The 16,876-nt window shown below is 42.9% G+C and overlaps 3 protein-coding genes, 1 long non-coding RNA gene and 1 pseudogene across 4 annotated transcripts; all 5 read right to left on the bottom strand.

Moving 5' to 3' along the window:
- Nucleotides 1-1,459: 1,459 nt before the first annotated feature.
- On the bottom strand, nt 1,460-2,500 carry LOC149499564 (uncharacterized; annotated as a pseudogene).
- A 2,720-nt stretch (nt 2,501-5,220) lies between these two features.
- On the bottom strand, nt 5,221-7,147 carry LOC114246589 (uncharacterized). Its single transcript, XM_089739232.1, has 2 exons — nt 6,812-7,147; nt 5,221-5,873 (listed from the first exon to the last, which is right to left on the bottom strand). The coding sequence occupies exons 1-2, from the start codon at nt 7,145-7,147 to the stop codon at nt 5,247-5,249; spliced, it is 963 nt and encodes a 320-aa protein (XP_089595358.1). The 3' UTR covers nt 5,221-5,246.
- A 1,616-nt stretch (nt 7,148-8,763) lies between these two features.
- On the bottom strand, nt 8,764-9,612 carry LOC149499563 (uncharacterized). The gene is made up of 3 exons (XM_089739242.1): nt 9,476-9,612; nt 9,318-9,385; nt 8,764-9,220 (listed from the first exon to the last, which is right to left on the bottom strand). Exons 2-3 carry the CDS (start codon nt 9,334-9,336, stop codon nt 8,793-8,795), a joined length of 447 nt encoding a protein of 148 aa, XP_089595368.1. The 5' UTR covers nt 9,337-9,385; nt 9,476-9,612; the 3' UTR covers nt 8,764-8,792.
- Nucleotides 9,613-9,719: 107 nt separating this feature from the next.
- On the bottom strand, nt 9,720-10,910 carry LOC149499562 (uncharacterized). Its single transcript, XR_016325578.1, has 4 exons — nt 10,786-10,910; nt 10,435-10,542; nt 9,972-10,079; nt 9,720-9,899 (listed from the first exon to the last, which is right to left on the bottom strand). It is a non-coding gene; the product is annotated as an uncharacterized LOC149499562 (long non-coding RNA).
- A 217-nt stretch (nt 10,911-11,127) lies between these two features.
- On the bottom strand, nt 11,128-14,141 carry LOC149499561 (uncharacterized). Its single transcript, XM_089739236.1, has one exon. The coding sequence runs from the start codon at nt 13,024-13,026 to the stop codon at nt 12,124-12,126; it is 903 nt and encodes a 300-aa protein (XP_089595362.1). The 5' UTR covers nt 13,027-14,141; the 3' UTR covers nt 11,128-12,123.
- Nucleotides 14,142-16,876: the final 2,735 nt, after the last annotated feature.

Raw genomic sequence — 16,876 nt, 5'->3', positions numbered from 1 at the left:
CACGGACTACTTGAGTTGCCTCAAGAGACACCGATTTCTACTGGGCTACGACTACGTAATAGCTACTGGTACGGCCGATAGTCTTACTAGAGTTTCCAGCACAACTTACTCACTCATCTTCAATAGGATCATTGTCAACATCAACTTCGACTGGTACATGACCTACTGGCATCCTCCTCAACCTATCGTGTGCATATTTGTACCGTACGCTTAGAGTTTAAAGCTTTCAACGTATAACGATCACCGTCCAGAACCTCTACTACTCTAAATTGACCTTTGAACTTCGGATCAAGTTTCGTTTGATTCCGCTCTTCGTTTTCTAATAAAACGAAATCACCGACCGAAAAATTTGAAATTTTCGCCTTTGTTTTATCAAATCGCGCCTTATCATAATCCGCACATTTTTTTATGTTCTCAGACGCTATCTCGCGAATTTCGTCAATATCAATTTCAGTTTCTACGTCGCTACACATCAACGATAACGGTCTTGCAACCTTACCGATTAAAAGCTCGAGTGGCGATGCTTTCGTTACACGACTCATTGTGCAATTAATAGCTAGCTGAACCTCACCTATAACATCTTGCCACGATCTGGTATCGCTAGTCTCTACCGCTGTTAACATTGCTTTTAGGACACTCATAATGCGCTCTACCTGTCCATTAGCACGAGGGGAACCGGTTGCTATCAAATGCAAGTTTATGTTCTTGTTCTCGCAAAAATCACTAAATTCCTTACTGGCAAAACATCTACCTTGGTCCGCAATAATACGAGTAGGAGCTCCAAAGAGAGCTACGCTTTGAGTTACTGGGTGGATACTACTTTTGGAGTCTATATTCGTCGCATGGAACAGAAGGATATATTTTGTGAATGCGTCAATTAAAACGAAGACATACTCTTTCTTATCGTTTTTTCCGCTTAATTTACCGGTCGCGTCAATATGAATCGTATGCCAAGGGGTAGGTAACTACTTTCGGAATCGCATGTAATTCGGCTTTAACCTTTCCTGAATGAGGCTTTGCAACTTTACATGTAACGCAATTATCAACAAACTTTTTCACATACTAAGTAATTCCCGGAAACCAGTAAAAATCATAGAGCTTCTCGCGCGTCTTTTCGGCGCCGAGATGTATGAGAGAGTCATGGAAGTTATTGACTACCGACCATCTGAGAGCATGTGGTAAGTAAGGTAAGCATTTTGACCTACCGTTACGCTGAATCTTACGGTGCAGTATACCTGAACGTAGAACCATAAGTCTTAGCAACTTCATCATCTAATCGACCGTTTTCTAACTCGCTTATAATCTTAGTAATCTCACCATCGCGTAGTACGTATTACTGGTCCCGGTGTGTTAAACGTGGGGTCCGCTAGCCGTAAGTCTGAAGTCAATGACCGTATGTAACTATTCAACTTCACCGGAGGGTGACCACCTATCACTTCAGGCATCACCAAAGCCGAGACGCTAAACCGTAAGCGAGGGTTAGGATTCGGTGAGAAAATAAATGAAGAGTGACCGATCACGTCTGAAATTCCAACATTGCCCACCCCACGAATAGAATGAGAAGACTTATAAATAGGATTGCCCAACCGTACTGCAAGAGCAAGATCACTCGACATAATACTTCCCTGTGCGCCGGAATTCAACAGAGCTAGAGCAAACAGTGTTGCCATCCGAATCCAAAACCCGAACAGAAGCTGTAGGAAGTAAAACAGTTTCTGGGGCTGGGGCAACACTGGAGTGGCCAGCTATTTCCTAGCGGTGGCCCGAGTCCCCGCTATCCCGGTCGGCGCACGACGGAAGGTCGTAGCGTGCCAGCGGATCCCACGCTCTCACATAAGGCCCCCCGTTTCCCGTCCCGCCTCATGTATCTCCGCGTACGATGGCCAAACGGGCTAAATACTTGAGGGAGTCGCTCTAGCGTCGGCCGCTTCCTCAGCGAAGGGGAAAACCGTACTTCTGAGGGGGGGCAGAGACGAGTGAGAATGGCAACTCGGGCCCGCACGGGGGGTAACGTGGCCACCCGGGCGTAGCTAGTGGGCATCCGCTGGCAGCACCACACCAGCCGCCCTCCCTCCGATGCCTCCTCCCGAACGTCCACGCCGCTGCATTGGCGAGGTTTACGACCGGTGCGTCGTTTGCCCTGGGGTAGCGGCAACCTCCAGGGCATGGTGCCGATCGTTGCAGTTCGGGCACAGCTGTGGTTGTGGGCAAATGCTCGCCGTGTGCCATGTGCCCAAAACAAAAAACACCATCGCAGCTGGGCAACGATGTTGCGTCTACCCTTGATGCGCATCGACCGGAACTTCGGACAGGCGGCTACGTCGTGCCTGCTCTCATGGCAGAAGCTACACCGCGGGCTTCCCACCGCTGCCACGAGCGCAGCTCCACGTTGAGACGGCCTTCTCTTGCCTGCCCCCCCCCCCCCCCTTCCCCTCTGAGCAATCGAAACGGCATGGCCGGAACCCGCCGCACGCGACCCAGAGGAGGAGGGCGATGGCATAATCTCGTGCCGACGACTTTCGGCCTCTAAAAACGCCAACAGACTCGCCAGGGTACAGCTCGTCTCTACCAGCGTTGTCCTGTTGCTCGAACCGGGTGAGCACCTCTACCAGCAGCCTACCTGCAACAATGTAGAAGAGCAGATATGAGCATCGGTCTACCGGTAGACGCAAATTGCCCAAGGCCTTTGTAGGCACCGTAACTTCAGTTCTGATATCGGAAGCCCGAGAAAGCTTGGGTATCGCAAACAGCCTGGCCAGTTTTGATATCAGTCGAACAGGATCTGGCGTGCGACCGCATAATTGTCGTTGGTGATAGGCAAGTGTGCCACCAATTCACCAGGTTCACCACGCAGAGCACCCCGAAGCTGAGCCATCTTGTAAGAGGTAGTCAAGTTCGACCGACCATGGACCAGGCTGTCAAACAAATTCAAATCCCCGTTGAAGATCGGCAGGTCGATGGAGAGGAGGCGTGATAGGCTTCACCTGACGAAGTTCACGAACCCCCATCACCACCCGAAGACGACTGCTTCTTAATATTGGCTATGCGCTGTAAAATGTACATAGATCTATGACGAGCTAGAGTGGTCATAAAATAAATTTAATTGAGGTTAAACTTATTTTTCTACGCAAAACTTAAAAGTATCGTAATTGTACAGTTCTTACATTTAATATAATATAATCTACGACTTGTTTATTCCTAATTATACTTATCTATGTCACGCCGCGCATGACATGTCAGCGTTATGCTCTACCTTGGTAGGTGTTTAAAAGTGGCATTAGATACCTGATAAAAAAGAAAACCAAAAGAAAAAATATGTATTGAAAAATATTTCGTAGATTATATTCGTCATGTAATATTCACACGAGACTCTATTTAAATTACGTAATCAGCGTGCGACTTAGCTATAGCTGGAATCGCACGGGTTGTATTACGCGACCGCTCCTAGTAACGTGCTGCTGATTCGACGTTTGTTGTGCCGATTCCAGTAACTTACGGCCTGGCCACGGGGATCGGCGGTGCGAACAGCGAAGCGGTGAACGAGGCGACCATTCGCGCAGTACCGTTTGCAGGCCACGGGTACTCACGTTCGCCGCCGCGACTAGTAAGGAAGTCCGACAGCGAAATGTCTATATCGAAATTATCTCGATATTGCTTACAAATTAATAGTTTTTTGGTTCAGGACCTATTATTTGGAAAATATTGTGAAGTACATGATTTGAATAAGAATCGGAGTATACCTATAGATGGAGAATTCCACAAGAAGTTCGAGAAATACTTTGGGTGGCTAGACTTCCAAATAGCTGGTCTAGCTAGTATTTCAGCTATATTTTTTTTATTGCTTAGATGGGTGGATGAGCTCACAGTCCACCTTGTGTTAAGTGGTTACTGAAGCCCATAGACATCCACAACGTAAATGCGCCACCCACCTTGAGATATAAGTTCTAAGGTCTCAAGTATAGTTACAATGGCTGCCCCACCCTTCAAACCGAAACGCATTACTGCTTCACGGCAGAAACAGGCAGGGTGGTGGTACCCACCCGCGCGGACTCACGAGAGGTCCTATCCCCCGTAATTACTCAAATTATAATTTTGAGGGTTTCATTTTTATTACACGATGTTATTCCTTCACCGTGGAAATCAATCGTGAACATTAAAATTTGTTGAGTACGTATTTCATTACAAAAATTGGTACCCCCGCCTGATATTCGACTACCGGTGCATCGCTCAACACCGGACGTCTTATCCGTTCGGCCACAACGAGTATAAAAATATAAAAAAAAAATTAATAAAAAATATAAAATATAAAAATTTCGGCGTTCATTTTTCGCGGCGAAAACAACTAAACTCATTTAATCACTGCACTATTCGCCGCGACTACCGCTCGACTCCGTGGCTTGCGCCGTCCTTATTCATGCATTTGTTTTGCTCGCCCGCCGCATCGTAAGTCGCCCGCGCGATTCGCTCGGTACATTCCGCCGGTCACTTCGCCGGTCGCTGGTGCGCGTGGCTTGTTAGGTACATTTCTATGCTCTTATTTTAGTCGCTAGACGCTTCGCCGTTCGCACCGCGCGAATATTCGTATCGGCGAATGTCCCGTGGCCAGGCTGTTATGGGGGGTTTACACGGGTCGATTTTCGCCGTGCGGCGAGTCGCTTCACTAATTACCTCACCAAGCCGCATCGCTAGCCCATTTACACTGGTTACTAAAATCGCATGCGGCTCTGTCATTTCCATCGAAAATGTTGAGCAGAATAGCCGTTTGTGCCGGAATTGAAATAATTAATTATTCAATTATTCAACAATTGCTTAAAGAACAAAGAGTGAAGAAAAAACAAAAGGAAAGAAGAAAACGTAATGTTTGGGTACGTAGATGGATTTCTCGACGTAAGGACTTGGGTGCTTCGGATACTTTATTGGTTGAGTGGAGTTTAGAAGATCCTGATTATTTTAAAAAACGATTAAGAATGACTACTGATCAGTTTAATACTTTACTACATAAGGCTACTCCGCTTATACAAAAATGCGATACCAATATGCGAGTAGCACTTTCTCCGAAAATTAAATTAGAAATAACCCTGAAGTTCCTGGCTACCGGTGATAACTATTCAAGTCTTGCAGAGTCATTCAGAGTTCCAGAATGCACAATTTCCTTGTTTTTGAAGGATGTTTTGGATGCTATATACAATGTTTTACAGGAGTTCATTATGGTAAGTGAAACTAGTAATGAATTATAAACAATTTATTTATAAATTTTCCATTGTGTTTTCATCTAAGCATGACCTAACAGCTTGAGATAGAATATCGTCGTTCACTCCGTATTGTTGCCCAGTATTTTTTTGTGTAAGTAAACAGCTGGCAAAATAGTCTTCTTCATAATCGAGGTGCCTTCTAGAAGTGGAAGCTTCGGGAGTCGAAGTTTCACGCTGGTATTGAAAAGCTTGGTTTCTGGAAGTAGTAGCTTCGGCTTCTGGAGTCGAAGTATAGCGTGAATATTCTGAAAGTGAACTCGTAGGTCTAGCAATTGGAAAATGTTGTGTTAAGGTTTTCAGTCTTTCTTGTGACAAATAATTATTGATGAAATTTTGACAAACAATAGCATTTCTTAATGGCAAACTACGTAATTGGCTTGCCACATGTACTCCGAATGTATCAAATACATCTTGACGGATAGTTTGAGCCAAAGTTTCTAATCTATTGACTGCTTGTAAAACAGGTGGGTCCATTTTAGGTGCGTCCATTAGAGCACGCTCCGCCTTTTTCTTTGGAGACAATTTTTTTTTCTTTTGTAAGGGCGCAATATTATCTTCTTGTTCCAATTCATCAAAATATGAAGACGCGTCGCTGTTTGTGTTCACCGCTGAATCTTTTCCCTGTAACCATACACTAATATAAGTTTATTTCTTTTAGGTGCCATCCACCACAGATCAATGGAAGAAAATACAAAAGGATTTTTTAGATCGCTGGCAATTTCCTTTTTGCTGTGGGGCTATTGACGGGAAACACGTATTAATCGAAAATCCACCACACGGAGCATCAGACTATTATAATTACAAAGGCACTTATAGTGTGGTGTTGTTTGCTATAGTGGATGCACATTACCGTTTCATATATATAGATTTCGGAACTAATGGACGCATGAATGATTCGCATATTTGGAAAAAAACAAAGTTCTATAGTGCTCTTGAAAGAAATAATTTAAAACTACCTAATAAGGCAGTTTTCGTTGGTGATGATGCTTTCCCTTTGGCAACCTATTTAATGAAACCGTATTCAAGACATGAAGGTTTGGAACACAAACAAAAAATCTTTAATTACAGACTATGAAGAGCACGCCGAATCGTAGAGAATGCCTTTGGCATAATGGCTTCACGATTCAGAGTATACAGAAAACCTATATCTGTTTCATTGGATAAAACTGATTCTATTATTAAAGCGACCTGTGCGCTGCATAACTGGCTTCGGACTAATCTCATATACATGAATACTCCCGAATTAGTAGACGGAGAAGACTTCAGTTCAGGGACAATCAGAAACGGAAGTTGGAGAAGCATTCCTACGGCAGGAGTAGACGAATTAATGACACCGCTATCTTCTAACAACTATTCACGAAATGCCAAAGATCTGCGCGATAGATATGCTGACTATTTTGTCGGACCAGGAAAAGTTTCATGGCAAGATAGAATGATTGCGTAAATATTGTATGTTTATTTAAGTAATATTATAAAAATGTCTCTGTTCACGATTTACCTATTATAATTTATAATGTGCGAACAAGAATAACTATTTAATAAATAATAATAAGACTTACCATGTTATCTTTACTGTTTCTTCCTTCTATCACTGGCTTTAAAAAGCGGTCAGCTACAGAAAACCAAATTAATTGAGGTCTGTATATATCATCCTTTCCTGGGCCACTCTTCTTTGACTTTGCTACCTTACTGGCCTCTCTATTATACGTGGTTCGTATATTTTTTATCTTCAATTTAAGCTCTTCAACTGTTATGGACAAACGCATTTCTTGAATAATAGATTTAAGAGCCACTAAACGTACATTATTGTTTCTGTAATCTTGTTCTCTTGGGTTCCATAAGCATGGATGCATTTCATAGCATTCCAAAAACTGTATGGTGTTATTTTTATTCATGGTTGTTACGATACATGTACACAGAAACGCTGTAGTAAATAAATACACGTGCGTACGCGAAACACCTTCATGCGGCGGGCGATCGCCTGCAACTGATCGTTTACACGGTCGATTTTAGTCACCAGTCGCATGCGGCCGGTTGCCGCGCGGCCAAAGTCGGATGCTACCCAACTTTGGGGCTTGCGGCTTTAGTCAATTGCAACTTAGCCGAATTGCCATTTAGATGGTCGATTTACGCCGCGCGGCAAAAATCGTGCGGCTTTAGTCACCCGTGTAAACCCCCCATTAGGATATGCCTATCTTCGGTATCTTGCAAATTCTGGTTATTAAAAGGCGACTCGTAATTGTTTATTAACAAATCTGGTTTCAATCTATCTATCGAAATAGAAGCTTCGGGTTCTGGCAAACGAATTTTGTATACTTTTGGACCTCTCTCCAAAACTTTATATGGACCATCATAGAGCGGCTTCAGATACTGATGAGGCGTGTCGTCTCTTACGAACACGAAATTACAGTTTTGTAAATCTGAGTAAACAAAAATTTTCTTAGCACTTAACCTATCTCTAGTAGGACGATATTTTGAAATTACTTATCGGATCTTTTGTGATAAACTATATGGCTCGTTTGAGTCTGGTTCTTTTGTACTATCATAGAATTCACCGGGTAAACGTAAAGTTTTACCGAAAGTTAATTCTGTGGCACCTCAGTTCGTACCGCGGCGCGCAGTCCTAATAATATGGTAGGTAATTATTCTACCCAAGTAGTACTATCGTGCAATCGGGTCATAAAGGGCTGCCTTCAATGACTTATGCCATCTCTCAACGGCACCGTTACTCTGAGGGTGGTATGGCGTGGTACGAATCCTGTGAACGCCTAAAAGTTTCATTAATTTTGAAAACAGAGTAGACTCAAATTGTTTTCCTTGATCGGTAGTAATGCGTACGCGGCAACCATATCTTACAATCCATCCGTCATATATGCACTTAGCAACAACATCTGCAGTTATTTCTATAACGGGGAAAGCTTCCAGCCAACGCGTGCTTCTATCTATAGTCGTAACTAAATACCTATATCCCTGCGTAGATGCTGGCAATGGACCAACGATATCTGCATGGATATGCTCAAAACCTGAGACCTCAGGAAATTTTCCTAACTATGAAATGACGTGCCGATTGGCCTTCGATCTCTGACATTGTATACATGCCTTAGCCCAACGACCTATATCTGTATTCATACCAGGTCAAAATAATTTTTTGGGAACCATCTTACGCGTTGCACGTATCCCGGGATGGCTTAACCCATGGAAACTGTTAAAAGCGATTTTTCTGAAATCTTTAGTCAAATATGGTCGTATTACATCTGTTGATGTCTCGCAATAAATATGATTATTACACGTTGGTAACAGTACTTGTTTTAACTTGATATTTTCGCTATCAGAACATTGTGTCATTCTCGACAAGTACTCGTCTTTTACTTGCGCGTCAGCAAGTGCATCGAAGTCGAGTACCGTCGGGCACATAATTGTTTCTATGCGGGATAATGTGTCGGCTACAATATTATCTTTTCCGCTAATATGTTATTAACCGTGAATTCGTTGATAAATAAAAGATGTCGCGTCCTTCTCGGTGATTCTTTATCATCCTTGTTAATTTTCGAAAACGCGGACTGTTGCCAGCTGCTCTGCGTAAATGATGGTTTCCGTGACTATCACTTGCATAATTTCACGACCCCATATGGCAATAAATGCGTCGTACGGAGTCGCAAAAGAAACCGATGGACCACTAATTTCGGAGGAAGGTTCTCGTCTTAAATGAGGATCTATTTGAGGCATCGAGATATTTCTCCATTCGAACTTAAATTTATCCGTAGGTTCTAATGTGGACGTCGGTGAGACGGCTATTGAAGCAGACGTGGATGGACGAAGAGGTTGAGGCCACTCCAAATTAATACTAAGCCTCTCCGCTTCTTGTACAACTTCCTCATCCTCTTCGTCCAGCCACATCCTGGTCGACCGGGGAACCAGCGACGGCTGCAGAATTTCTTCGTCCTCTCCCTCAGAATCCTCTTCGCTGCCTGAAAGGAAAAAAGTTATAAGTTATGGTTTCGATTTTAATAGATATTTTACTTTCGCGAGTATTGATAAAAAAGGTTGATGTCATAATGTACTTACCGTAATTCAGCAGAGCCATAATTTCGTCTTCGCGAAGAGGACGAGGAGGTCGAGAGGATGAAGGGATACTACAAAATAGAAAGAATATTTAATAACATATATAAAAAAAAAACGTATAAAAATATTTTTATTTGCATGTGTAAAAAATGTATACTTACACAGGCCGCTCGGTGGCCTGGGTGCTGGCCCCGCTAGTGCCGGGCCGCTCCGTGACCGGGATGCTGACCCGCTAGTGCCGGGCCGCTCCGTAACCGGGGTGCTGGCCCGGCTACTCCCAGGCCCACATTCTAAGTATCTACAAAAAAAATTATTTAAGAAATGAGTACAAAATAAAATAAAAAAATCAAGTAAGGCACCTCATCTCAAAATTCAAGTTTTTCTTTGATTTCGAACTAACCAATTATTATTGAATAAAAATTTAATAAATTTAATGGCACAAAAATTTAGTTTCTGTAGTATATTTTTCATTATTTATTTATTTATAAAATAGGTTATATTATTGAATAATATAGTTACAGGACAGGTGATAGCACCGAAACATCCAGGTCCGAAGTCGGGAGGCCCGGTCTCCACAATTCCGATCTGAAAACAAAGCTACAGAAACTGTTTTGCTATTAAAAACTTAAATATATTTAAAAGTACCAGAATACACACCCTGGGTGTTTCGTGACCTTAGAAGGGAGCACCCTTACCCTCTTAGGGTGCCGTGGGTTCTCCTGTGGTTGGCCGGGTGGCAACTCTTCAATAGCCATTGATTGAAGTCTGAAATGCGTATTAGCATTAAAATAAATATATGAAATGAGCTTGTGTAAAAAGTTGTAGATGTATCTGGGCTTCGGTAACCACTTAACATCGGGTGGGCCGTGAGCTTGTCCACGCATCAATGCAATAAAAAAACAAACAAAAAAGCTGTAGATGTATCTGGGCTTCGGTAACCACTTAACATCAGGTGGGCCGTGAGCTTGTCCACGCATCAATGCAATAAAAAAACAAACAAAAAAGTTGTAGATGTATCTGGGCTTCGGTAACCACTTAACATCAGGTGGGCCGTGAGCTCGTCCACCCATCAATGTAATAAAACAAACAAACAAAAAATTATAAAAATAAGGGTAATTACGATTCAGAGGCCAAAGACCGGGCTTGGTGGCGACTACCACCACGCGTTCGGACACGTCGACCGCCACCACGGCCACCTCTACCTCGGCCACGGGCTGCCTCACGTTGACTGGAAATAAAAAAGTATTACTGGTGGTAGGACCTCTTGTGAGTCCGCACGGGTAGGTACTACCGCCCCTCCTGTTTCTGCCGTGAAGCAGTAATGTGTTTCCCACTAAGACCCTCTAAAAACGACCGTTAGGTTCAAAAAATGGCGTGACCTTCACGTACCGTGGCTCCAAAAACGGTTTTTGTCATAAAATGCAAAGAACATTTACTCCATGTTAATAAAATATAATGAATTAATACTTACGATTCCATTTTCTCCAACGAAAAAATTCACAAAACCGTTAAATATAACCGAAATTTAGTAACGCGTCCGACCGCTCGAAGCTCGAATTTTACACTGATTCACACAGCAGCGGTCAGTTATTTTGTCGAAAATTATGTGTGAGAGAGAAGATCCATTCATTAGGTAGATTTAAATGTGTTAGAAAGAATAAAACATTAAGAGTCCAAATTTCGGACTATTCGCAACCGCAATACGGCGGCTCAACAGTTCGGCACAAATCGTGTTGCAACCGGAATCCGGACGTTTAACAGACGAGGGGACTTTCCACACAGTTCCAGACAGTTCTTTCCATTGTGCCAGAATTCTTTGAATTGCTGGTTCAATGGATAACCAGCGTGTTTCATATACCTGCAAAATCTTCAACGGTGCTTCACACCAATTTATAGTTTCGTAAATTTCTTGATACTGATTTTTACCTGATATACCTGATGACAATACCAAGTTGCTTGCTCGTATTGAAGTCAGTTGATTCGTCAACGATAAGACTGTATTTCTGCTGTCCTATATATTTTCTTAATTCTTCAACAAAATGCAGCGCTAAGTAAATTTTAATACCTTCAGTGCACTTAGTACGATGCATTTTCCAGTACGATGCAGTCATCCGTTGCTTTGGAATCAGGCAAAGCCGATTTTACTAAATCTGTTAGATGATCAATACACGATACTGAACTATGTTCTGTAATGTAGAGAGCTAGCATTCCTTCAGCTTTTCGAGACTTTTGGTTTGAAACCTTTTCTCCAGGCGTAAATTTTATCGTTTAATTACCGGATATGATTTAAATGTTTATTTGTGTTTTTTTTTTGTTTCACCATGTCTTCTCAAGTCTACAAATTTTGCTAATAATTCTGTTTTACAAAATGAACAAAACGCTTTCGTGTCATTTCCAGTTAAAGGTTTAAGCTAGGTTTGGAATTCGTCTAGTGATTCCCACTCTTTTCTATACTTTGAGCGTAATTTTTTCTTAAGTGGAATTTCCATTATAGGGTATTTTTTGGGTAAGGGGAATTTCCTTACTGCCTCTATTTTATCTTCGTTTGGCTTAATTCCTTTATCGGTTAGAGTGTGACATTTTTTTTCGAGCCGGGGGCCGAACCTCCTACGAGGTCCCCGCGCATAAGGAGCGCGCGGGGTATATGAGACTCAACGATCTGCATGGTGTTGCGAACAGACCGCGGGCCCAAGGAATTTTAGGGCCTATCCACTAAACGACTCCCCTGCACTCTTACAGCCGACGTCCGATCCCCTCTGAGGCCAGAACCCGGATGAGGTAGGGGGGCTACCGCGGTCAACACTACAACCTACAGGGGCCGGTTTGGCGTCATTGTTTCTCGGCTCCTGCTAGGCCCCTCCTTCGCAGGCTGGGACGGGGTAGGAGTAGACGCCGGTTTCTTTTGGGGGGCGGATCTTGTTGCCCCCGCAGCTGCAGACATAGAGGCTCCGGTTGTACGAGCCCCGGCCGGAACAGCGGCAGAAGTGGCTGACCGTGTCGCGGGTGTCGCAGCTTTCTTCGGTCCCGCGTATGTCTTAACAGTAGCCGCTCCCTTGATCTTTCGAGGTGCCGGCACAGGGGCACCATCTTTCGCCTCGTGAGCGAGGGTCGGGCTTGCACGCTTCACCTTGGAGCTTCTTGCCTCCTGTATCAGAAGCTGCCGCCTTAACTCCTCGATCTCATTGGTCTCTTCGGTCTCGAGCGGAGTAGGTACAGGGGCCGAGTTGCACTGCTTCTCGACTAGGTCGTTGACCAGTGTGCGCAACTCGGCCAAGTCCACCTTCATCTGCCCGTTCTCCGCGCTGATTTGGGCCAGTCGGGCGTGCAGCAGGTCCACCGATTTGCGCAGACCTTCCGTCTCCCCATCCTTGGTGCGCTCCAACACCTCCACCATTACTTCCTCCATGGAGGAGGCGGCCGATTTTAGGGCCCGCACGTAGTCGCCCTTTAGGCCTGCACTCGACTTCGTCGCCACCGTAGATACAATCTTTTGGTTGATGCCATATCTACGGAGGGGGTCATGGGGACCCACCTCTGTCAGGGAACGCTCCAGTCGCTCGACCTCTCCAACTGTTGCCTTCTTGTGTGCCTCACGGCAGGCGGCCCTGGACTGCGCCGAGGAGGCAGCGTCCAGTCCGCGAGACGACTTTTCCTTGTCACGATTAGTGGCGGGCGACGCCGCAGTAGTCGCCGGCCCTTCCGCCAACGCCATATATTTGGCGCTGGCAGGCTCACCCTCCGAGGAGTCGGACGGAGCGGAGGACGCCGGCCGACGAACCGACTTCCGCTTCCGCCGAGTCCGCTGCCGAACGCAATCGGCAAACAGCGCCGGTGTCTCCCTCCCACTGGACGCGTCGCCCCTCGCGGAGCTCCGCGCCGAGTGGAGCGAGATCAAACTCTCGCAGCGCTCGAGTAGCACGGTTGGGACTCTGTCCCTTACGCGACCCGTGTTGTCGCCCCCTACGTCTTGGCATTGTTTGCCCCCCCCAGAAACGGTGGGCCAGCGTGCGGCCGACCGCTCGACCGCACGGAGGGATTCTCCCCCCGCGGAGCGGGAGGTACCCTCCTGGGGTAATAAATATTTTACAAGACGTCATGAGCTCCTGGACTAACTGTATTTCCGTTCGGAATTCACCGAACCTTTTTATAAGTGTAGCCTTAATTTCAGGCCATGTTTTTGCGCCGCCGCTCTGCGGCAGTGCTTCAACGGCTTTACCCGTTCATTTGTTTCGGATTAAGCATGCTATGCTAAGATCCGTTTTGCTTGCTATAAGATCGAGTGTATTCTTTACACCTTCGATATAGAAACTAAGTGTTTTTCTATTACCATCATACGTAGGCAATAGCATTGATAAAGTAGGGTTTGCAATTTCGATTGCAATCTTCTCTTCGACTTAACGATTCATTGCCTGCCTTACTGCCGCTTGCTATATTAATAAGTGACTGTAATTACGTACAAGGATTCTATCGAAGATTCCCCACTGTACAGGACAAGTACCCAGACGGTCTATTAGTGTCTGAAATGTGGGATAAAGGGAGGTTTTTCTCGGGAAATAAGTGGAAAGAAGTTGCTGGACCTCTCTGCTTCTACTGCCGTATGCTGCCCGCTGCAGGTCCTTTGCTCGAGGATGCAGAGACGATGCTTCAGAACCGTACCAATTTTACACGAGTTACCGACTGCGCCAGTTAGGTAGCGGGCAGGGGCGAGAGGGTTTTTAAAAAGCAAGTGAACGACACGGAGTATGGTTCAAGACTGCCTTTATTTTTACAAATAATGCTTATATACTTAGTCTGGCCATAAATACTGTTACAAAAGAAAACAAAAAAAAAACTATGGCAAATAACATTTGTAACTTTTACAGTGTGATAATTTAATACATAAATATAAAACAATTTAAAGTATAAAAAGCTTATTCGAAGTGGAGAAATTCGTGAGGCATTCGTAAACAAGTGTAGGAGGAAGCGCAAACGGGTTCGCAAATTGAGTACCGAATCCAATTGCACAGCCGCTAAGTTTGCAAATGAATGTTTGACGGCTCTTCAAACCGGCCGGCCGGCCGAGTGGCCGGCATAAGAATAAACTTTTCTTCGAAGCTCAATTCTCAAGGGGGTATCTAATCAGCTATCTATCTATCTCTGTGTGTCCTGTTAGCCCAGTCATATTAGGGCTTTCACCTCGGAATGAAAGATAATAAGCTGCAAATTGGTATGAACCTTTGTTTTGTCATTCTAAATGTTGTCTCAAAAGTCACAATCGTTATCGTGTCCGCGTCTCAAGATATTCAAGGTCAAAGGTCACAAAAATCGGTTTTTCGCGAATATCTGGCTTCCTATCGGTTAAATGAGATTTGCATTTATTATAAAAGTTGTAGGCTATAAAATTCCCTACAACTTTTGTTTAAACTTTTTTTTCATACGACTAACCGTTTTGATGGTAGAGCGCGAAGAGTGCACATCGTACAGTCATATACGGCCTAATGCAAGGTCAAGCGTGAGTTATGGTTATCAGTACGTTATAAAGTCAATTATTTACTTGGAAATTATAATTATTAAACAATGCCTATTATTTATGTACTAACTATTAATTATTTATATTTAATTAAAGTAAGTAACTTGATTATTTATATATAATTATTCATATTTAACTATTTAAGTATAAAATATTATTAATTCTGGATTATATATTTTAGTTTTATTTTAAGTTAAAATGATAGTAAGAGTATATATTTTACACATATTTTTATTTATTATTAAATACGGCATAATATACATTTATCAAAATGTGAGTTCAAATATCAAAAGTATCTTTGTTGATTTTAATTGTAATGAAATTGGAAATGGAAGCTAATTATCTTCTTCTTCTTCGTTGTCTTCTTCTTCTTGTCGCTCAAAAATGTTCGATTCATTGTCATCATCCTCATTATCTGTCATGTTCATCTCCAAACCTTCGAGAATATCGGGATCATATGTATTTTCTTCATCGGGATTACTTGGATACAGTGAAGCGTTGAGGCAAGCTTGTCCGTTGCACTGGCCGCAAGCTAAAGAACATTGTAGCCCTGATTTTCTGCATCCACAGCGGGAACCACAACCATTTTTGCAATTGCAAAATATTACGTTTAGTAGTTCGGCTGGTGCTGGAGGTAATAACGTTCGTATGGGCTCCAGGATTTCATTTTCAAGCATCCAGCCCCATTTTTTAGGTTCTAAGTCCTTCCCTAACCACGTTTGAATCTGGTAGTAGACACGTTTTATGTGTTGATGAGCTGCTACACTTGTTGGTGGAAGTGTTGACAGTTGTACAGGTTTATTTAGTTTTGTAAATTTGATGAATTGCGTGTAGCGGAAATGATCAATGTTGTCCTCAGATTTTGGAGCATTATATAATGCCAACAAGATGCGCACTCCATTTTCTAATAATGTTTGTTTTGGGCAGTTTTCTTGTTGAAATACTTCCACCAGTTTATCTAAATCAGGAATTTTTTCCAATGCTCTAGTAACAGTTTTTTTTCCTTTTTTAAATAGCGCAGAAGTCGTGTCACAGCCACTGAATGCGTGTAAAAATAAAATGTGCTTTTTAGTACGAGGATATTGGTCAAAACTTTTAGTAGAATATATTTGTGTTTTGACATTGCCTTTGCCAACTTTTTTCAAAAAAAATTCCTGATGATGTGACTGAGTACGTCCAATTAAAATAACGAGCAAATCGATATCTTCTCCTATGATGACAGCAGTCTTTTGATGTTCTGATAAGGCAATAGCTGTGTCAATGATGAGAACATCAGCATCATCTCTGGCTTGTTTTGTTGTGATATTAACAGTTTTAAATTTTTCAACAAGCATGTCGATAAATTTTTTTTTATTAGACCGATTTGATAAAAAATTTTCTTGACTGATTGGCACAACCATTGTTTCGTCAAAACAAACTTCATATGATTTTGAAAGTGCAGCAGTTCTTCTTTGTTGTTCCAGTGCTTTAATATTTTTACTATAGTCCGAATATCCGTCAAATACAACAACAATTGCTGAGCCATAATGTGTTTGTAAATATTTAATGTACTTATTTAAAATAATAGAGAAAGTATCGTCTTTGCTCCATACGACGCGATGCAGAAGAAATCCACCATCGATGATGTATGTTACATTATTTTCATCAAGATCGATAACGACAGGCATCATATTGTCATATAATGTTGCTTTCGTGGTTTTTCTCATGCCATTACTATCAAATAAAGATGTCGGATACGGACTTAGTTCATACTGAAGATATTCTTGTAAATTACTTTCAAATTTTTTGCTTACAGTTATTCTCTGGAAAAGTAACATTGGATCTATAGAAACTTTACAATCATTAATTTTGACAGATTTGTTAATGGCTGAAAGCGGTAAAACCTTATCGACGCGTTTTAACTTTATTTCGTTGAAGTTCAAACCAGTTATCTTTACCATAGATTGCAATCCGATTTAATGGGCTCGGTAACAATTAATTTGGTCATTTCCAACGATTCCTGAAGCTAAGGATACCAACTGATTCACATTTGGAAAGGGATTATGAAGCGTAA

This window comes from Bombyx mandarina, chromosome A1, assembly GCF_030267445.1.
Source record: "Bombyx mandarina strain Sakado chromosome A1, ASM3026744v2".
In the NCBI taxonomy this organism is placed as follows: Eukaryota; Metazoa; Arthropoda; class Insecta; order Lepidoptera; family Bombycidae; genus Bombyx; species Bombyx mandarina.
This window is presented reverse-complemented; position numbering and strand designations above follow the sequence as displayed.

Excerpts from the sequence above, each read along its gene's own strand:
- LOC114246589 (XM_089739232.1), bottom strand. The coding sequence starts at position 7,147 with ATGAATAAAAATAACACCATACAGTTTTTGGAATGCTATGAAATGCAT. Across the intron at positions 5,874-6,811 it reads GAAACAGTAAAGATAACATG|GGAAAAGATTCAGCGGTGAA; the intron begins GTAAGTCTTATT and ends GTATGGTTACAG.
- LOC149499561 (XM_089739236.1), bottom strand. The coding sequence starts at position 13,026 with ATGGCGTTGGCGGAAGGGCCGGCGACTACTGCGGCGTCGCCCGCCACT.